At 37.3% G+C, this 23,605-nt stretch overlaps 1 protein-coding gene across 4 annotated transcripts in view; it reads right to left on the bottom strand.

Annotated features, from left to right (window-relative positions):
- VPS45 (vacuolar protein sorting 45 homolog) overlaps positions 1–23,605 on the bottom strand; it is a 74,409-nt gene that overhangs the window by 20,652 nt on the left and 30,152 nt on the right. For 3 of the 4 annotated variants that reach the window (XM_025453167.3, XM_025453165.3, XM_025453166.3), the window contains exon 14: positions 13,371–13,502. In XM_025453167.3, the coding sequence (XP_025308952.1) occupies positions 13,371–13,502 (132 nt within the window). Of the gene's footprint in view, positions 1–11,531; positions 11,950–13,370; positions 13,503–23,605 lie in introns of those variants that run through there. The other variant, XM_049095873.1, reaches the window with a different exon arrangement.

Here is a 23,605-nt window from a genome sequence, read left to right as displayed (position 1 = left end):
ATATTTGAGACTGACCACTGCACTTTTCTCTTAAGGAAATAATCAGAGATGCAATAAGGGTTTATCAATATACAAGATGTTTATCGACATATCAAACAAAAACTGTAAATTAAATGTCTAATAGTAATAAAGACACATTCTTTTTTTTTTTTTTTTTTTTAGAGAGAGAGAGAGAGAAAGCACAAGTGCATGTGAGTGAGTGGTGGGGGAGAGGCAGAGAGAGAGAGAGAGAGAGACAGAATCCTAAGCAGGATCCATGCCCAGTGTGGAGCCTGACATGGGGCTTGATCTCCTTACCCTGAGATCATGACCTGAGCCAAGATCAAAAGTTGGACACTTAACCAACTGAGCCATCCTCAGCATCCCTAAAGACATATTCTTAGGGACGCCTGGGTGGCTCAGTGGTTGAGTGTCTGCCTTTGGCTCAGGGAGTGATCTTGGAGACCCAGGTTGGAGTCCCATGTCGGGCTCCCTGCATGGAGCCTGCTTCTCCCTCTGCCTGTGTCTCTGCCTCTCTCTCTCTGTGTGTCTCTCATGAATAAATAAATAAAGTCTTAAAAAAAAAAAGACACATTCTTAAAATTAAAATTATATAGCCTGTGAGATTATTATAAATCATTTTTTTAAAAGATTTTAAAAGCCCCCACCAGGGCTGCCCTTAAATCATTTTTAATAACATGGGAAAGTGTTCTCAATATAATTAAAAGTAAGAAAACAAGTAGAAAACTATATAGACAATATGATCCTAATTATGTGAAAAACAAAATAAAACTTGTGGTGCCGTCTTTGCTAGCTAAAGAGAAAATAACTGAAAAATGGGACCATTATTTTGCAGGCATAGAGCTAGTGAGAATTTAATTGAACCCAATACTATTACAGAGAACCTACTATGTATAATCATTATTACTGCTTTGAAAGGGAATCTGGCAGTAAGAAGATTGTTGATCTGCGGTCACCTTCTAGCAGGGTACTCTTTCTCCTTGTCAAAATTCTTAAGTATGAAACTGATAGCACTAGGGACTAAAGTCCTCTCTTTGCCTAAGTTTAGGTGGGATTCAGGCAGTGGCAGCCCTTTTGGCTAATACATCTACCTAGCTTCCCTCTTCCCTTCCACTTCTATCCTGAATTCTGAGAAGACAGAGGGAGTTCTTCTATTGGGAGAACAATTTCATCCATATGGATCTGGTTCTTGGCCTCTCAGCTCAAACAGCTAACTTAAAGTGTCAATTGCGGCCAGCAGGGACTAGAACTCTTTAATATTGATTGACCTGTGAAGTGATAAGGCAAGCCAGCTCAAATCCCTAACCAAGATGCTCATTTATTTGCAAGATAGGATCATGTCCATCAGAAACACAACTAGAACAGCAGATCAGTCTATTGTAGGTGAATAAACAATGGGTATCGTTCATTTAAATACACCTAGGAATTTTCATTTTTATAATAACATATTTATTTTGAACATTTAAGAGAAATAATACTTCTTTTAAGCATATTAGTTTTGATAACCAGAGTGATCCTAATAAAATATAAGTCATATGTCACAATTTTGCTCAAAAATCTACAATAAACACAAAAACTTGTACATAAATGTTCATAGGAGCATTACTTATAACAGCCAAAAGGTGGAAACAGCTCAAATGCCCATCACTGGAAATGGATAAACAAAATATGATGTATACATACAATGAAATATATTCAGTGTTAAAAAGGAATGAAGTATGGATATAGGTTACAACATGGATGAACCTGGAAAAAATTATACTAAGTAAAAGGAACCACTCACAAAAGACTATATATTATATGGTTCCATTTACATAAAGAATTCAGAACAGGGAACTCTATAGAAACAGGAAATAGATTAGTGGTTGCTTAGACCTGGCAGAAGGGAAATTCTTTCTGAGCTGTTGAAAATATTCTAAAACTGACTGTGGTAATGTTTGCACATATCTGCAAACATACCCCAAACCACTGAATTGTACACTTTAAAGGAATGAATTGTATATAACATAAGTTATATTTTCAATAAAACTGCTAAAAAAAACCCCCACCACCCTACACTGCTCTCTAACTCATAGTGAAAACCAGACCTTGTGGGATGCCTGGGTGGCACAGTAGTGGAGTGTATGCCTCAGGCTCAGGGCGTGATCTTGGAGTCCCAGGACGGAGTCCCACATTGGGCTCCCTGCATGGAGCCTGCTTCTCCCTCTGCCTGTGTCTCTGCCTCTCTCTCTGTGTCTCTCATGAATAAATGAATGAAAAATAAATCTTAAAAAAAACCCAAACAGTCCTTGCAACAGTCGACAAGGCCTCCCACCGTGAGGCCCCCCCCAATATCTCTCTGATTGCATCTCCTCCTTTTCCCAGCCTCTCCAGTCTCCCAGCCTTTCCCAGCCTCCTTCTTGGTCTCCACACTACATGATTGTGTGTGCCTCTGCTGTGCCTGGGACGGTCTTCTCTCCATCTAGTTGGTTCACGTCCTCACCTCCCTTCAAGTCTTTCCTCAAATATCTGAGTTAGGTCTTTCCTGCCTTCATACTGAGTAGTGTAACTTATCCCCACAACCCCACTCAGTACCAATTTCCCTTTGCCTTGTGCTGCTTTTTTCTTCCATAGTATTTATTACCTTTCGAATTACTATAAAGTTTACTTATTTTTTAAGTTTATTGTTTATTTTCATCTCCCTCTGAATTAAAATGTAAGCTTCATGAGGGTTAGGATCTTTGTTTTATTCATGGAGGTATCCCATGGTCAATAAATATTTGCTAAGTGAATGAACTATTAACTTTATGTTGTTCTCATGTGTTCAAATATATTTATTTATGTATTCCAGAATTCGTAACTTGGTCAATATGATTTCTGACTCTTCAACTTAGATGTTGATGAAAATATCTGTCATATGATAGAATAACTCACATCATATATAATTCCTAGAAGTTGAAATTTGATGTATCCCTCTCCCTTTCCCTGCAATTGAGGGCCAGTATGACTAATGAAACAAATGAAGAAGGAAGTGGGGTGGGGGGAATAATTCCATAAGAAGGGCAAACATTAAGACAGGAGACTACAGCATCCACACTGCAAACTTGCATGGACCCCACAGACATAACAGACTAACCACTTAGGGCCGGCACCGGCATGTGTTCAGATCCCTGCTAAATCCACTACCCAGGGCAGCCCAGGTGGCTCAGCACTGCCTTCAGCCCAGGGCCTGATCCTGGGGTCCTGGGATCGAGTCCAACATCAGGCTTCCTGCATGGAGCCTGCTTCTCCCTCTGCCTGTGTCTCTGCCCCTCTCTTTCTCTCTCTGTGTCTCTCATGAATAAATAAATAAAATCTTAAAAAAAAAATCCACTACCTAGATCCTTTATCAGGTCAGATTCCCGGCCATCAAAAAAGCATTACAATTATGCCTTTAAAGAGGTCTCTGTGACTGGTTAATATCTTTTTCATTTTTCTGTTTCATTATGTACAAAAGGAAAAGGGAAGGCAATACAAAATTCGTATTAAACTTCATATGGCTTTGGAGAGAAGAAAATATTGGCTGTCTCTTTATCCAGAAGGCAATTTTATTAAGAATGTTGGGACACCTGGGTGGTTAAGCGTCTACCTTTAGCCCAGGGTGTGATCCTGGAGTCCCAGGATTGAGTCTCACATTGGGCTCCCTGCATGGAGCCTGCTTCTCCCTCGGCCTATGTCTCTGCTTCCCTCTTTCTCTCTCTGTCTCTCTCATGAATAAATAAATAAAATCTTAAAAAAAAAAAAAAAAAGGAATGCTGCTAAGGAGGTAATTAGCTTCTGCAAAATTCCTTGGTGTCTTTGCAGTATATACATGCCTTCTATTTTTTTTTTAATTTTTTAAAGATTTTTATTTTTATTTATTTATTTTTTTTATTTTTTAAAGATTTTATTTATTTATTCATTAGAGACACAGAGAGAGAGGCAGAGACACAGGCAGAGGGAGAAGCAGGCTCCATGCAGGGAACCCGATGTGGGACTGGATCCCAGGTCTCCAGGATCACGCCCTGGGCTGAAGGCAGCGCTAAACCGCTGAGCCACCCAGGGTTGCCGGACATGCCTTCTATTTTAAAAAGTGTTTAAATCAGGGATCCCTGGGTGGCGCAGCGGTTTGGCGCCTGCCTTTGGCCCAGGGCGCGATCCTGGAGACCCGGGATCGAGTCCCACGTCGGGCTCCCGGTGCATGGAGCCTGCTTCTCCCTCTGCCTGTGTCTCTGCCTCTCTCTCTCTCTCTGTAACTATCATAAATAAATAAAAAAATTAAAAAAAAAAATTAAAAAAAAAAGTGTTTAAATCTAAACAAAGATAATTACTATTACACCTACTCAGAGCAGGCCCTATAGAAACAAATTATATAGCTACAGAAGGCCTATAGAACTTTGCTTCATTGTAATCAATACTGGAATCACTGAAAAAATTATCACAAAGAACTGTTTTGTTTATTTATTTACTTATTTATGATTTTATTTATTCACAAAAGACAGAGAGAGAGAGAGAGAGAGGCAGAGACATAGGCAGAGGAGAAGCAGGCGCCCGATGTGGGACTCAATCCCACGACCCTGGGATCACGCCCTTAGCCAAAGGCAGACACTCAACTGCTGAGCCACCCAGGTGTCCCCCAAAAGAACTGTTTTAAAGAAAGAAGATACTCATATACTACATTAACAAAATGAAAGGTAAAAATTGTATGATCAATTACCTTGCTAGATGCAGAAAAAGCATTTGACAAAATTCAACAACAATTTTGGGTAAAAAGTCTCAGTAAAGTAGGTACACAGGAAATGTACTTCAACATAATAAAGGTCACTGTAACAAGCTCACACCTAACATCACAATCAATGGTAAAAAGCTGAAAACTTTTCCTCTAAGCTCAGGAACAAGACAAGTATGTCCACTTTCACCACTTTTATTCAACATAGTATTAGAAGTCTCAGCCAGAACAACTAAGCAAGAAAAAAAATTAAAGGTTTTCAAATTGGGAAAGTCAAAAGTAAAACCGTCACTATTTGCAGATGACATGATATTATATATAGAAAACCCTAAAGACTTCACCAAAAAAATATTAGGATAAATGAATTCAGTAAAGTTGCAAGATACAAAATCAATATACAGAAATCTATTGCATATGTATACATAATAATGATAATGATAATGAACTAATAATGAACTATCAGAAAGAGAAATTGAGAAAATAATCCCATTTACAATTGTATCAAAAAGAATAAAATACCTAGGAATAAATTTAACAAAGGAAGGGAAAAGACCTATATGCTCAAAACTATAGGATAATGATGAGAGAAAATAAAGACACAAATAGATGGAAAGATAGTCCATGCTCATGTATTAGAAGAATTAGTATTGTTAAAATATCAATACTACTTGAAGAAACTTATAGATTCAGTGAGATCCCTATCAAAACTCCAATGGTGGGACGCCTGGGTGGCTCAGTGGTTGAGCATCTGCCTTTGGCTCAGGTAGTGATCCTGAGGTCCTGAGATTGAGTCCCCTGTCAGGCTCCTCATAGGGAGCCTGCTTCTCCCTCTGCCTATGTCTCTGCCTCGTTCTCTGTCTCTCATGAATAAATAAATAAAATCTTAAATTAAAAAAAAAGAACTACTACAATTCAATAGAAAAAAAAAAACCAAACAATCTGATTAAAAACGAGCAGAGGATTTGAATAGACATGTTTCTAAAGAAGACATACAGGAAGCCAATAGGTAATTGAAAAGATTTTCCACATCAGTAGTCATCAGGGAAATGCAAATCAAAACCAGGATGAGCTATTACCCCATACCTGTTAGAATGACAATTATCAAAAAGACAAGAAATAACAAGTGTTGGCAAGGATGTGGAGAAAAGGGAATTTGTGTGCACTGTTGAGGAAATGTAAATTGGTGCAGTGACTATGGAAAAAAGTATGGAGGTTCTTCAAAAAAATTTGAAATAGAACTCCCACAGGAGGCAGCCCTGGTGGCGCAGCGGTTTAGCGCCTCCTGCAGCCCAGGGCGTGATCCTGGGGTCCCAGTATCGAGTCCCACATCAGGCTCCCTGCATGGAGCCTGCTTCTCCCTCTGTCTGTGTCTCTGCCTCTCTCTCTGTCCCTATGAATAAATAAATAAAATTCTTAAAAAAAAAAATTCTCTCTTAAAAAAAAAAAAAAAAGAACTCCCACAGGATCCAGCAATTTGACTTCTAGGTATTTACCCAAAGAAAATAAAAACACTAGTTCAAAAAGATATACACACCCCCATGTTCATTAAGAATTACTTTCACTACCAAGATAAGGAAACAACTGAAGAGTCCATCAACAGATGGACGGATAAAGAAAATGTGATGCATATGGACGGATAAAGAAAATGTGATGCATATACATACAATGAAATAATAGCCATAAAAAGGATGGAATCTTGCCATTTGTAAAGACACAGATGGACCTTGAGGGCATTGTGTTCAGTGAAATAAATCAGAGAAAAAGACAAATATTGTATGATCTCACTTATACGTGGACTCTAAAACAAAGCAAAACAAAATAAAATCAAAACAAGCTCACAGATACAGATAACAGATTGGTACTTGCCAGAGGCAGTGGGTGAAGGGGTGGGTGAAATGGGTGAAGGGAGTTGAAAAGTGCAAACTTCTATTAATGAAATAAATAAATCATGGAGATATAATGTAAAGTCTGGCAACTATAGTTAATAACACTGCATTGTATATTTGAAAGTTGCTAAGAGAGCCTTGAAGGTTCTTATCACAAGAAAAAAATTTTGTACCATATGTGATGATAGATGTTAATTACTTATCATGGTGATCATTTTGCAATATATACAAATATCAAACTATTATGCTGTATACCTGAAACTAATATATCAATTATATCTCAATTAAAAAAAAGGTACTTAAGGAAAAGAGCAGCTTAAATCATTATTTTGTTTTTTAAAATATTTTATTTATTTATTTGACAGAGAGTATGCGAGACAGCACAAGCAGGGGGAACTGCAGAGGGAGAGGGAGAGGGAGAGGCAGGCTCCCCACGGAGCAGGGAGCCCAACTCAGGGCTCAATCTGAGGATTCTGGGATCATGACCTGAGCCTAAGACAGACACGAGGCTGACTGAGCCACGCAGGTGCCCCAAGAAATCTGTAACTTGCTGTGATCAATTAATTGTAAATACCACTGCACTTGGACCAGCCTTAAATTATAACTTTGAATGGCAAGTTGAATTTCAGATTCAACTACTGTATATCTCCTTTTAAAATCTAACGGACAAAAAAAAAAAAAAAAATCTAACGGACATATATCTTCAGATACTTTTTGGCTTATGATGAAGCTTACACAGAGCACATTCTCTCAACAAAAATTAATTTCTGGAAATATATAAGGGAGAGAGGAAAGAATTGATTTCTGTCCTTTATTTTTTGCCTACAACTAAGATTTTTATTTTATTTTTTTAAAAGATTTTGTTTTAATACACAGTAATAGTGATGTATTTTTTTATTAAAAAAATTTTTTAAAAAATATTTATTTATTTATGATAGACATAGAGAGAGAGAGGCAGAGACACAGGCAGAGGGAGAAGTTGGCTCCATGCCGGGAGCCCGACGCAGGACCTGATCCCGGGACTCCAGCATCGCGCCCTGGGCCAAAGGCAGGCGCTAAACCACTGAGCCACCCAGGGATCCCCTATTAAAAAAATTTTTAAGTAAACTCTATGCCCAACGTGGGGCTCAGACTTATGATCTCGAGATCAAGAATTGCATTCTCTATCAATTGAGCCAACCAGGCACTCCCAATCTTGATGTATTTTAGAAATAGAAGGTAACTTAGGATGAAGGTTACTAAAATTGCTACATCAGAGGTAAGGGTACATGTAATTTTTCTAGGATGCAAGAGACCAATTTTGACCTATCTACCATTACACTAAGTATCTTGCCCAAAATCATAACAAGTAAGTGGTGGTACTGGGATCTGACTGCAAAATAAACCTGTAGTGATCTCGAGTTTTACTTAAGAGATCAGGGAACTCAAGTGGCCTGCATCTCAGAAATATCCTGCAACATACATTTCCCACTCCAGAGGGACAGTAGTTTCTATATCAGCACATCATACTCCCAGCTATGAGACGTGATTTCTTTTCCTGTTTATTGGGAAATCCAATATTCCTACTAAACCATATTGTTGTGGGGGCAGCCCATATCTCATTTTACATGATTCCAAGTACAAAAGGAGGGCACTCATCGCTCGTATCTAAAAGTATACTGTTTTCTGATCACCAATCTCTCAAAAGAATACTTCTGCGCTATAGAGCTCTTGGGATCAATGCTGTGTGTTACTTATTCCTTTGGACTTTTCCTTAAGAAACAACCCACATATTACATAAGGAATTGTACAATAAACCCCTTGCACAAAAATTAAACCCTAACAACTCAGAGAAACAAATTATTAAACTTTCTCTCTCCCGAATCAAGGTTATTTGCTAGCTCACAGTAGCCCCACTAAATCCAGTTATAAAACTAATTTAAAAAAATCTTTTTACTTAGAGTCTAAAATTTCAAAATACATTGAGTTGTGAACTTACTCAATATGATAGTAATACCCAAGGTAGCCTACATTCATCATGAAAATGGTGCCCTTCCATTAGAAGTTGAAGCTAAGTTGCTTTCGATTACTTAAGCCTTTACAACAACTTGATTCTTTTTTTTTTTTTTTAATTTTTTTTAAATGTTTATTTATTTATGATAGTCACAGAGAGAGAAAGAGAGAGAGGCAGAGACACAGGCAGAGGGAAAAGCAGGCTCCATGCACCGGGAGCCCGACGTGGGATTTGATCCCGGGTCTCTAGGATCGCGCCCTGGGCCAAAGGCAGGCGCCAAACCCCTGCGCCACCCAGGGATCCCCAACTTGATTCTGAAATACAAATTGCACTATTTTTTTTACTGATAGTGATACATTTCACTATTATTTACTGGAGGTTATATCTTTATAAAAATAAATGATAAACACCCGATTTTGGATCATTTATGTATTGCAAACATTAACTAAAGTTTTTCCAGGGTGACAATTACCATAGTAGCTCCCTCCTTCTTAAAAAGTTTCATCAAAAAAGAAAAAAAAGTTTCATTGTTAGGGCCAGTGAACAATCCTGTCCAAGATTTTATCAAAACCTCTATTGCTAAGGCTATCAGTTCAAACATAATTCGATGTACTGCTTAGCATACTGTTAGGTCAGACAAAGAAATACCAAAGCTGGCTAGTTGGAAGAATCTAGTCTAAAGCTTTTGCTTTGCCTCACTTTCTTCCTTTTACACAAAAGATTATTTAATTGCTCAGGAACTGGAAAGTGTTTTAGAGTATAGAATTAATGTGATCAAAGAAAAATGAAGGATCTGAAAATGTGAGGATAGAAGAAATTAATAAAAACAGGCAAACTTAAAAAAGCAAAACGAAATTACAAGCATAAAAATATAACTTTTGAAGTTAAAAACTGAATGGGAAAATTAACAGAGATGGAGACAGAACTATTAAACTGGAATACTGATCTGAAAAAATTACACAGAAGGCAGCATAGAGAGATATGGATGGATAATATAAATGAGAGATTAAGAGACACAAAGAATAGATGGAGGCGTAACGTATATCTTTATAGGAGTTCCAGAAGGAGAGAACACAGGAAATAGAAAAGCAGCAATGTTCAAAGAAATAATGACTGGAAAATTTCCAGTAATTATGCCAAACATGAATTTTCATACCAAGTAGCATAAATAAAAATAAATGCACATTTATATACATAATACTAAAACCAGAACACCAAAGACAAAAAGATAATCTTAAAAAGAATTAGAGGGATCCCTGGGTGGCTCAGCGGTTTAGTGCCTGCCTTCGGTCCAGGGCATGATCCTGAAGACCAGGATGGAGTCCCATGTCGGGCTCCCTGCATGAAGCCTGCTTCTCCCTCTGCCTGTGTCTCTGCCTCTCTCTCTCTGTGTCTTTCATGAATAAATAAGTAAATAAATCTTTTTAAAAAAAAAAGAATTAGAGAAGAATATATTGCCTATAACCCAAAAAAACAATTATCTTGAAAGTAGACTTCCTAACAGCAACAATTAAAAGTAGTATTCCATTGTCTTCTGACCTTTAAGTGCTAAGAATAAATTATCAACCTGGATTTCTAGATTTATAAACTAAGATATTTTTATTTTATTTTTAAAAAATATTTTATTTATTTATTCATGAGAGACACACACAGAGAGAGAGGCAGAGACACAGGCAGAGGGAGAAGCAGACTCCATGCAGGGAGCCTGATGTGGGACTTGATCCCGGGACTCTAGGATCACACCCTGGGCTGAAGGCAGGCACTAAACCGCTGAGACACCCAGGGATCCCCTAAGATATTTTTAGGAAAAAAAAAAAAAATCAAGTAGCTGTAAGAACTATTAAAGGATGTTTTTAGTAAGAAGATTGGATCAGAAAGAAGGGCCAGGGTGAAAAAGTAGGAGGGAGGGGAAAAGGCAAATAAATGGGTAAATCTAAACAAATAATGATAATTGAAAATAATGATGATGACTAATTTGGAGATTATAAAAACAAAATGGAACCAAAATGCTGGACAATAATAACTTGTCAGTTGGGAGGAAGCTGATTACAGATCCTTCACAGGATCCTTCCAAGATCCCTTTATTATTTATGAGAAAGGCAGAAATAGATTACTTTTAACCTGTTTCTTCATTCTTCTAACAAGTATCTTTTAAGGGCAGGTAAAACTAATCTATAGTGACAAAAGTCATAATAGTGATTACTCTGTGGGAATTGTGACAAGGAGGAGACATGTGGCAAAAGGGAGACTTCTGGAGGTGCTGGTAACATTCTACTACTTGGTTTGGGTGGTGGTTACATAGTTATATATTTATTTTGTCATATTTCATTGAGCAGTCTGCTTATCATTTGTATGCTTCTCTGTATGTAATAAAATATGTACGTATATGCAGTATTTCTATAAATTGTAAAAGGAAACTACCACACAGTTTACAATAAAATAAAATTTTGATAGATGGTAAAGCTATAACTTTATTTAAATGCAAGTCCTAAATATCATGGGACAAAGAGAGGTTAGTATTTATATAATTTTGGCTGGGAAAGAACTAAGCATGACACCAAAGCAGAAATCACTGGTAATTTTGACCACAGAAAAGTAAAAAGTGAAATATAATAAAACTTTTATACAATAAAATACTGTGAATAATATAAAACAAAAATATCAAACAAGGAAAAAAGATTTGTAAAACTATGTAACAAATGGTCAATATCCTTAATTATGTAGGTAATAAATAAAAATTATTGGGAAAAAAAGGGAATACTCCAATTGCAAAATGGACAAAGAATATGAACTGGCAAATCAAAAGCAAATACGTAAATATATAAAATATAAATTCCAGTAAGCCCTGGAAACTGACAAAGACATTAACTAATTTGCCTAAATTGATAAATAGTAAGAGAAAAAGTCAGGATTCAAACCCAGGTAATCTTTTTTAATTAATATTTGTTTAATGAATGAATGATTACATTTTTAACACTAAAAGATGTTTATGTTTAATCAAAGACTACAAAATTCAGGTCAAAAACAGAATGTACAAGAAAGAGATTCCTTTCTGTCGATACATTCACATACGTGTTTATACACTTAGGAAAAAAGGTCTGAAAAGATCAAAGTGTAACAATGATGAGATTAGGGGAGCTCTTTTTCTCTTTATATTTTCTGAATTAAAAGAATTTCAGAGGGATGCCTGGGTGGCTCAGTGGCTGAGCATTTGCCTTTGGCTCAGGGCGTGATCCCAGGTCCAGGATGAGTCCCACATCAGGCTCCCCACAGAGAGCCTGCTTCTCCCTCTGCCTGTGTCTCTGCCTCTCTCTCTGTGCCCCTCGTGAATAAATAAATAAAATCTTAAACAAAAAAAGAATTTCAGAATAAATGTGTATTACTTCCATAATAAAAGGGAAAAGTTATGTTAAAAAGCCTAATAATAGGGGCGCCTGGGTGGCTCAGTCGGTTAAGTATCTGCCTTCAGCTCAGATCATGATCCTGGCATCGGAGGATGGAACCCAGAGTGGGGCTCCCTTCTCCATGGGGAGTCTGCCTCTCCCACCCCTTTGCCCCTACCCATGCACCTCTGCTTGTGTGCTCTTAAATGAATAAATCTTAAAAAAAAAGCCAAATAATAATAAAAAAGGAAAACGTACACAAATACCTCTAATGACTCCCAATGTATCCATGTGTACATGGCTCAGTATGGATCTCAGGGTCTCTAATCATTAAATTCAACTATCATGCCACACTTCTCCAGTCTCCTTCTCCTGTGTTCCCTACCCTTAGTTTCCAAATTAATCTTCCCAAAATACTGTGACCCTTTTGTAATTTTACTGCTTAAATAACTTCCAATGATTCTTCATATTCTACACTAGAAAGTAAAAATTCCTCAGCCTGGAATTCAAGGCCTTTCACAATGATGGCATTCAGTCAACTTTCTCACTTATTATTGCACATTCCAACTGGGTGACTATTTGCTGTTCTTTTTCTATGCTCGTTGCCTACAGCCTCAGTAATTTGTTCATGTGGTTAAGTCTGCCAATATGTGCTCTCCCTCCTTATGTCCATTTTCTGCCCAAGGTTCAGAATATGCACTATCTTCTCCATGAAACATCTACTAATTTTTCTTAGTCACTAATAATCCATGGCTCTATGGTCTGTCTCTTCAGGTACTTATTTTGTTATTTTTTATGTTCTATCTTTCCTTTTTTTTTTTTTTTAAGATTTTATTTATTTATTCATGAGAGACGGGGCGGGGGGAACGGGGGCAGAGACACAGGCAGAGAAGCAGGCTCCATGTAGGGAGCCTGATGTGGGACTCGATTCCAGGACTCCAGGATGATGCCCACGGCCGAAGGCAGGCACTAAACCCTCAAGCCACCCAGGGATCCCTGTTCTATCTTTCCTAATAGACAATGACTTCCTAAAAGTAGGACTTTATCTTATTCATCTTTGTATTCTTCTTACTAAATACTAACTGAATAAATGTAATTAATAAAAAAGAAAAAACTCACAGAATTCAATTACGTTTCAGTATTTCAGAGTGTCAGTCTGTGGCTATAAGATTAATATTACAGGCTGGTCTTTACTCTTCAGGTCTTTGACCTTAATTAGGTGATTTATGAACCTCATGGAGTTAGAGCTCTCATCTCACACAATTTATTATTACACTATGAACTGATGCACTGGTCTACAGCAGTTTATTCAGCTTTACAAATTTAAGCTTTATCCTCTAGGAAAGGGAACAGAGTTGTAGGACTGAATTGCTCTCCCTTACCTTTTCGTGTTATGCACTGTGGTTCCTCCCAGGACAATCCTCACTCCAGGAGTGGTACGATTCAGATTATACACTGTTAGAGCCTCTTCATAGGTGGCTCCTCCAATGATAAACACAATGATATCCTGAGGTCTGCAATAATGAAGAAAGTTAACATCATAGGATAAGAGGGGAAAAAAAGCAAAGATTTGGTGTTACTATTATATGCAGTTTTAATTTCTAAATCTTTCATTTTTGGTGGAGGAAGCAGAATTAAAGCAGAATAGAATAAAAGGCTTAAAAAAGTTTTAATTATCTGAAATTGGCAGGAAACAGAGCAGGAAATGCTGAATAGTGATTTGCTTTCTGTTTATGAGCGGATGTCTTATAATTTCTGTGCTGTGGATTTCAGAATAGCACAATAGTGTTTGCTGGAACCAAATCTAGAAATGTACTTTTATATTCGAGAGGCTGCCCAAGTACTTCACTGTGCCATGATATCAATATAGCAGTAATTTATACTTGTACTGCACAATTCCTTTCATATAGAAGTCCTTTGTCAAATACTTAATACAGTGTCATTACAATAGCCTCTGTCCAAGGACTTAAAGTATTTGGGAAACTATAAGTATATTAGGGTGTTCCCATAAGATGGAAACTAGAGGGACGCCTGGGTGGCTCAGCGGTTGAGCATCTGCCTTTGGCTCAGGTTGTGATCCCAGGGTCCTGGGATTGAGTCCCGCATCATGTTCACCACAGGACGGAGGCTTCTCCCCCTGCCTGTGTCTCTGCCTCTCTCTGTGTCTCTCATGAATAAATAAATAAAATCTTTTTTTAAAAAAGATGGAGGGGCAGCCCGGGCGGCTCGGCAGTTTAGCGCCGCTTTCAGCCCAGGGCGTGATCCTGGAGACCCAGGATCAAGTCCCACATTGGGTTCCCTGCACGGAGCCTGCTTCTTCCTCTGCCTGTGTCTCTGCCTCTCTCTCTATGTATCTCTCATGAATAAAAAAAACAAAACAAAAAAACAAAACAAACAAACAAAAAACTTAAAAAAATAGATGGAAACTAGAAACATTAGTACTTTGAGTATAAAAAGAGAATGGGATACATAAATTAATGGCACTTCTAGGAACTCCACTTCTTAAAATCTTTGTTCTCAAATCCTTTGATAAACCAAGGAAAAAATACCAACCCTGTGAAAACAAACAAAAAACTCTTGAGTATAGTTTTGTTATTGGACATACTAACACTTCAGCTCAGTCACTTGCCTCATTTGGGTAGCACTGTGTAGTTTTACTGTGTTCCAATCATTATCAAAATGGCTTCAAAACAAAAGTAAGGGCCTTCTATTGGCTCCTTCTGTAGATATCAAGAAGGAGGGACGCCTGGGTGGCTCAGCGGTTGAGTATCTGCCTTTGGCTCAGGGTGTGATCCTGGAGTCCTGGGGTCCCACATTGGGCTCCCTGCATGGAGTCTGTTTCTCCCTCTGCCTGTGTCTCTGCCTCTCTCTCTCTCTCTGTGTCTCTCATGAATGAATAAATAAAATCTTAAAAAAACCAACAAAAAAAGGAGACCGTATCACTTCAAAACTGTTAAAGTTTACCTGTTTTTCTTTTCTCATGCCATCAAAAGAAGACAAAATTACTTAATCTTAGCAAGTAAGTAATTTTATTAAATGACTCATTGGACATTATTTAAAACTGTATCCAAGAGAAGCATCCATTTTGGAGGTTATAGCACAAAATTAAATAGAAACCTCCTTAATTATACAGGCTTATGTATAAATCATGAAAAAAAAAACCCACCCTACATTTCTTTTCTGTTTGTTTGTCTCTTTCTAAAACACCTTAAAGGAATTAACAGAGTATTTATTTTTATGACACTTCATGGAAACAGAATCAGATACCATGGCAAAAATTAAAAATGTTCAGAGTATCTCTGAATTGCAGATTACCCAATAAAAGGCTCCCAATGATGAAAAGGTGGTTATTTTACAATGAATTAGGTAGTCAATCATGGCATTTCTGTATGAACCTAGAACTTAAAATCATGCTTTTAAGCATTATTTTTTATTTTTTATTTTTTTAAAGAGAGAGCATGAGCAGGAGCAGTGAGGGGGAAGGAAGAGAGAGAATCCCAAGCAGGCTCCATGCTGAGCAAGGCACTTAATCCCACAACCCTGAGATCATAACCTGAGCTGAAACCAAGAGCCAGATGCCCAACCAACCAAGCCAGCCAGGCACTCCACAAACTTACTTTTTAAGACAAAAGAAGCATTTTAGACTAATTCACCTGAAACAATGTATTTAGCACTACCATGCTTTAGGAATTACCTACTGTTACATATTCTATCATTATTTTTGTTATTTTAAAATATACTATTTTTGACTAGATAAATGTTTGCATATAACATAAAATACAAAAGGGGTGAGTTTCCCTCTCACCAGTGTTCTTGCACCTCAGTTTCTCCTGAGAGGCAAACACTACTACTTGTCTCTTATGTGTCTTTTCAGAGATATTACCTTTGTGTACATATACGTAAATATATGCATATATACATATTTGCATACATATACATATATATGTATAGTGTGTGTGCGTGCACGCGCGCGCACACACACACACACACACACACACACATGCATTTAATGTGCATTGTTCTGCTCCTTGCCCTTATCTTGGATCTAGAGCGCATTTTAAATTTTGGTAGATATTGCCAAGATACTCTATAGATGTCATTCCCAGCAACTCAGAAAGTACCTATTTCTCCACCTCCTTTCAGCACCACTTTTGGTCCTTTTAAGTTGATTAAGTTGATTACTTGTTCTTCTTCCATATACTTTCTTCACTTGGCTTCCAGGATATCAGATTCTTGATTTTCTTACTTCATTAGTTGCTCTTTTTCAGTGTTCCTTGATGGCTTCACCTCATCTCCCTGACTTCTTAATGATGGAGTCATTGGTCTTCCTTTCTTCTTCACCTACAATTACTCTCTAGATCTGCTTTGCCCAATGTAGTTGCCATTAGCCACATATGGCTATGTAAATTTAAATTAATTAAAATAAAATAAAATACTCAGTCCCTCAGTAGAACTAGCCACATTTCAAGCGCTCAATAGTCACATGGCTAATGACTGACTACCTTATAAAATAGCAGAGATAGAGCACATTTCCATCATTGTAGAAAGTGCTATTAAACTTACTGATTATCCCTAGATGATCACACCCAAGTTGTATGGCTTTAAACACATCTCTCTGCTGATGACTCCCAAATCTCTACCTCCAGCCCAGGTAGACCTATCTCCTAAATGCCGGGCTTAAATATCTATCTACTAGATTCTTCTACTTGGTTGTTTAATAAATTTCTCAACTCAAATGTTTAAATTCTGCTCCAAGCGTGTTTCACCTATAGATTTCCCCATCTTAGTTGATGGCCAGTTTATCTTTTCAGTTGCTTATGATGAAAACTTTGGAGTCATCCTAACTCCTTTGGAATAAAGCAGGTAAGTTAGAGACATAATGAGAGAAAGAGAGGGAGAAATAAGCAGAGGCCAGACCATGGAAGGCCTTGAGTCTTATAGGTCATGGGGGAGTCACTGAGGGGTTTTAGGTTAGAGTGATCAGATTTGCTTTTTTGAAGGGCAATTTTGGCAGCTGTGTGAGAATGAATTGGGGGAGGGGTGCAGGTGGGAAAAGCTGGAGAACAAAAGGACACTGTAAGACTTTTAGAAAGAGAAGATGAAAAATGGGACTAAAGAAATACCAGGAATGGAGAGGAGGGGCTGTATATATAGGAGACCAAAAAAAAAAAAAAAAAACCAAACAAACCCCCAAACCACCCCCCACCCCCAAAAAACGAGGACTCTTCAGTATTTACTCAATGATTAAATGTGGAGGATGAAGATAAAGGAAGAGTCCATGATAACTAAATTTTCTGGTTTAGGTTTGAGAAAAAAAAGCAAGACTGATTTCCTGAAAGTAAGACAAAAACATGTGTTGGAGATACCTGTGGAACATCCCAACAGAGATGTCCACTAAGCATCTATCTGGACATTTAAGCCTAATGATTTCCTCAAATACTGGTGAAAGCTGAAGCTGGGGAATAGATGAGTTCAACCTAGGGAGATTGTATAGAATGAGAAGAGAATCGAAAGAGCTTTGGAGAGTCTTTAAACAGCTGCAGGATAAGCAAGATGAATAGCCAGCAAAGGCAACTTAGAAGGAAGTTGTCAGAAAGGTAGGAGGAGAACCAGAAGGTAGAGGCCAAGGGACAAGTGACTTTTAAGAACAGAAGGGTTAACAGTGTGAAATACACAGTGGGGTAAATAAGATGAGGATTGAAAGAGACCGCTGTGTATGCTGTTGTATAATGAATTTGTAAGAAAAGTCTCATGTATTATAGTGGAGTAAGAAGCCAGGGTGCATGGATTGAAGAGGACAGTGGCTTCATCCAGGAAGTTTGGCTGTGAAAGAAAGGACACAGGTTAGAGAAGAACCCAGGTTCAAGGGCTTTATACTTATTGCTTGTTTAACAGGAAAAACCCAAGTATGCTTATAGTCTGTGGGAAAGTAGTTAAATGAGGAGAAGCTGAAAATATATTAGACAAGGAGAGAGAGGGAACAAGCAAATAACCATTACAGGAAGGCTTCAGAAGAAATGGTAGGAGTCTAAAACTAGAGTGCTGACAGAATGATCAGCTCTAAGTACCAAAAAAGGATGTATTTCCTTTAGAATGGAGGAAGGACATAAAGGTAGGTATATATAAATAAGTTTATAAATACGGAAAGAATAAATAATTATGGGGGCTAGACACTGAGGGAGTTAATGTCTGACATTCAATTTTTTTTCTCTAGGAAACACTGCTGTGGGCTGGGGTGGGTTAGGTGATTTGGCGAATGGAAAACATTCAAAACTGCTGTGGAGAGAGACAAAGACTAAGCATGCATAAAAGTTTGAGTACCTGGGAAGGCCCAAGTGAGTTTATAAACAATGAGTTTGTAGTGGCACTAATCTATAATTTGTGTGATTTCCTCTAGTATCACGGAGTAGATAAAGCTAAGTTATTAATCCAGGGTTAATCTAGTGCTTTAGGCTGCAGGGAAAGAGGCTCTTTGTAACTTATAGGAAAGCATGACTTGAATCACTAAAATTCTCTACCATCAAGATTTTTTTTTCTTCAAGTCCTTGCCTCCAGTTACAGGTCAGCTTTCTCTTGTTGAGAAGGGTCATTTGCTTAGGAAATAATGCATAATTATGATAGTAACATTTTGCTACCAAGTATGATGAACTCTTCATTTTTCAAGGACTGAATATTCAGGCAAAATACAAGTTCTCTTCTTTTTTCTCCAACTGAGGGTATTGTTTCAGTTCTGACTAATATTTCTACAGAAGGGGGAAAGGAACTTAAGTTCAGATCTTGTAGATTCTTTAGGAATAGACCAAAAGAATCTACCAAGCTACAGTTGGCTATAATTTTAAATACTGATATGAGTCTCTGTAACTTTTATCACAGTATTACCCTCATGGGTATAGACAATTTCTTTTCAACATGAAATTTTGAAGAATATAAATTTTTAATTCTTCCCACTATATTGGTTCTAGAAGTATGAATGAGCTGAGATGATAATGGCTTCTCAAATACTGTCATACTTGGTTTAATATTCATTAAAGAATACTGATGAAGAATGAGTTCTATGGAGAAAAAAATCCAATGTTATAAGAATGTGCCACCAAGGAGACAGAAGACATTCTGCCAATTGTTTAGTCTATGTAACTATCTGGAGGCCAGCCCAGGTAGAAACAGGAAAAACAAAAAACAAAAAACAAAAAACAAAAAACAGTTGCAGTGTTCAGAAGTAATAATATCCTCAAAGCTGAAATGAAATTCTATTCTCAGAAAATGTGTATTATTTTTATAGTGAGATTCCATACGTAATACTCTTTATGCTGAGAGGCAACCCTAAACTGACACTTGTTATGCAGTTATTTTGAGTAAATACTCATGAATTGCATAGATTATTTCATTAAGAAGATGGGAAGGAAGTTTCTTCCTTGCAAAGGTACAGTGACCAAGAGGAACCAGACAGTAACATTTTTGTCTTGGGCACCTGATCTGCTAAGTCAATTGAAAAAGCAGCTAAGCAAGGATCATTCTGGAGATGTTTCTTCCCTAGAGCTGCCCTCTGCCTATAATTTGCCTCAAGAGTACACCTGTCTCTGTGGGAAAGAAAGGCAAGAACTGGGAAGGAATAAACTCAAGCAGGCACTTTTTTTTTTTTTTTAAGATTTTATTTATTTATTCATGAGAGACACAGAAAGAGGCAGAGACAGAGGCAGAGGGAGAAGCAGGCTCCCTAAGGGGAGACTGATGTGAGACTTGATCTCCAGACTCCGGGATTACAACCCGAACCAAAGGCAGATGCTCAACCACTGAGCCAACCAGGCACCCCTCAAGCAGGCTCCTAGAAGAGCGTTAGAATACTATCCTTTAGTCTGATAATTTCAGGGTACCAGAGTATTTTCTGGAGTATTACTGGAGAGGGAAGAAAATGTCACAGATGGTAACTGTGGGTGTAGGTTATATTAATATAAGAACAAAACTTAGATACTGGGATAGACTCTTATAGCTTAATTGTGTACCTAACAAAGATAACTATGTCACATTTGGTTATGAAAACATTAATAAATGTTTTCCTGAGCCTCCTACTCCTTATTCAAGCTGGCTTAAGGAGGAACAGTGATGGGGAAAAAACAAACAAACAAACACCCTGACATTTTTCCTTTTCATTCCTTTCCCTGGTGAATTTTAAAAGTAGATGTTCTGATGAGGCCAACGGGAAAATACACAATGAATCATTTTTATATGATGGTTGAAGCTAAGTGGAATATACAAGTGCTCTGTAATTCACCATAGCAACTAAAAGCATTAATTAGTGCAGGCAGCAAACATTAGATAGAAAACAGCAGCCAGTTCATGCTGCATATACATACACAAGAACACCTTGAGAATTCAAACAATTTACATATTATTTTACTAGAAAAATAAACATTTTTCACATATAGTATTTCTGGAAATCATTACTTCTGTACATGAATAAACGAAGTAGAAAAACTTTTAAGAGGCAATATTTTATCTACTTTGTGGACCATTACACTTATGGCTAAAATTCAAATTTTTGAGTACTTATAGAGTGTAAAGATCTTATGAGCATTTACTATAGGAAAAAAGGCCACTGGAAAAGGACTGCTGCGGTTATAGAAACAATATGAATTGCTACCACAAGATTCCACTAAATTTGTGTAAATGTGAAAAAGTACTTCCTTTTTGAACTGATTGTGGAATGCATGACCAGGTAGCTCCATTTTCTCACCAAATGTTTTTAAGTTGCTTATTTTTATCAGAGACAAGAAGCAATTCTGGAGCAAGAAAGAAAAATGAGCCTACTAAATAGGAAATGGGGGAGTCTCATCTGCAGGGGAAAGATCAAAACTCAATTTGTAGATATGGCTATACTGCCAAACAGGTTAACCATGAATTTAATAGCTCAGGACTAAAACAATTCTACAAGCATTCCTGGTTTCAAAGTTGTATTCTTGCCACATCTCCTTTGATATTTCCTAATAACGATTAAACCAAGGACTCTTATCATGATAAGACTTAAATTATCATAAAGATGACTAAAATGAATGACTCTTCTCAGTGTGATGATCCAAGATAGTGGCTAGAACTGAGAGCGAGGCCAAGATGATGTAAAGCCAATATATTGTAGAGGGATACCAGCAAACTATAAAATCTAAATTTTCTGGTAACATCAACCAAATTTATTCTCTAGTTTAAATTTTCCAACTATAAATCTTGTCATATCTACTATTATAGATGCCTACACAAGAAATTTGATACCTATTCAATACCAATTTGTAAGGCACTGTGTCAAATATTGTAAAAAACCCAAGTATTAATGAAACACAGTTTTTACTTCAAGATTATGATACTTAAAACAGTATCAATATCTACTGGGAAAGACAGATATATATCTAACTAACTACTGTCTCAATATTTAGAGGTAACCATTATTAACACTTTCTTATCCTTTATGAAATATTTATTGTATACATATGCATATATGTGCCTGCATATATATTACACACATATTGTATACATATAGTATAGTTAAGCAGACTTGTTTATATACACATACATATATAATCACATTTATGCTTAGATATGGGTTCTTTTTTCTACACAAAAGGGATATTATAGCATTTTGCTTTTCTATCCAATATATCTTAAAAAGTTTTTTGTATCACCTCATGAAGAGTTATACCATTTTTTTTTAAAGGTTTTACTTATTTATGAGAGACACACAGAGAGAGGCAGAGGGAGAAGCAGACTCTCTGCGGGGAACCCAATGTGGGACTTGATCCCAGGATTCCGGCATCACAACCTGAACCAAAGGCAGATAGATGCTCAAGCACTGAGCCACTCAGGTGCCCCAAGTTATGCCACTTTTTAAGAAGAATGAATAGCAATGTACTGTAATTTAGTAACCAGTCCTCTATTGATGGATACTTAGTTTGTTTCTCTCTTTTTTAAACTATTACAAATAATGTTTCAGCAAACAATCCAATTAATGGGCAGAAGACATGAGCAAACATACAAATGGCCAAAAACCACATGAAAACATGCTCAACATCACTCGGCATCAGGGAAAACCTGATCAAATCAAAACCACAATGAGATCCCACCTCATACTAGTCAGAATGGCTAAAATGAACAAGTCAGGAAACGACAGATGTTGGTAAGGATGAGGACGCGAAAAAAAGGGGAACCTTCTTATACTGTTAGTGGGAATGCAAGGTGGTGCAGCCACTCTGGAATATAGTATGGAAGTTCCTCAAAAAGTTGAAAATAGAGCTACCCTATGACCCAGCCATCGCACTACTGAGTATTTACCCCAAAGATACAAATGTAGTGATCCAAAGGGGCAGCTGCACCTCAATGTTTATAGCAGCAATGTCCACAATAGGCAAATGATAGAGAGAGCCCAGATGTCCATTGACAGATGCATAAATAAAGAAGATGTGGTATACACACATACACACATATATATATGTATATGATGGACTACTTACTATTCAGCCATCAAAAACAATGAAATCTTGCCATTTGCAATGACATAGATGGAACTAGAGGATATTATGCTAAGCAAAGTAAGTCAATCAGAGAAAGGCAATTACCATATGATTTCACTCATATGTGGAATTTGAGAAACAAAACGGGATCACAGAGGAAGAGAGGAAAAAATAAGACGAAATCAGAGAGGGAGACAAACCATAAGAGACTCTTAATCATAGGAAACAAACAGGGTTGCTGGAGGGGAGGTGGGTTGAGGGATGGAGTAACTGGGTGATGGGCATTAAGGAGGGCACATAATGTAATGTGTGTTATATACTCTAGATGAATCACTGAACTCTACCTCTGAAACCAATAATACATTATTGGTATTGGTCTAATACATTATACATTAACTGAATTTAAATAAAATTTAAAAAATTGAAAAAAAAACTCCAAAGGTTTCAGTAAGTATCCTTGTTTATGTCTTTGTGTACTTGCACAAATATATCTAGAAAGAAAGCTTTTAGAAGCAGAATTATTCAGTAGGTCTTTTCAAGGCCTCTGTAGTCTACCTGATGTTAAGCAGGGCCAAAAGGTGTAGGGATCTTCTGTGCCCCGTCCTATTGTTTTGTTCCAACTTCTCTGCCTTCTTCACCTTCTTTCTTATGTTAGAAACTCATGAGGCAGTTGCACTGTTTTCTCCTGAAAACACTGTTTCTCCCCTCCTTTCCTGGTCACTCTCTTATTCCCAAGGACTTTAGGTCTGGTTTAGTGTCCTTTTCACTGCTGCTCCTTTCAGGATTTTCAGTGACTTTCACATCAACATGGATTACTCATATCACATCCTGGTCTTCTCACCCAGAATGATCTGTTCTTCCATTCCTCGTAATCAACATCCGTAATTATAAACTTTTTACTATAAGTATCTGTACTGTGAAGTCTTCAATTCAAGATCTTTTTCTCTAATAATCACCTTTTCAATTTCTAATTCACTTACACTAATACTTCTATCTTAATAATTCTTTGACTTAAGACTTCCAATCCACAAAACAAATACTTTATTTCCCATCCAATACCCTCCTTCTGTTTTCAATTCCCCAAATCCTGGTTGGGCCTAGCTACCAGCCTTGCCCTCATTTAA

This window comes from Canis lupus, chromosome 17 (genome assembly GCF_003254725.2).
Source record: "Canis lupus dingo isolate Sandy chromosome 17, ASM325472v2, whole genome shotgun sequence".
NCBI lineage: Eukaryota > Metazoa > Chordata > Mammalia > Carnivora > Canidae > Canis > Canis lupus.
Note: the sequence above shows the minus strand (reverse complement) of the source record. Positions and strands in the feature narration are given on the sequence as shown.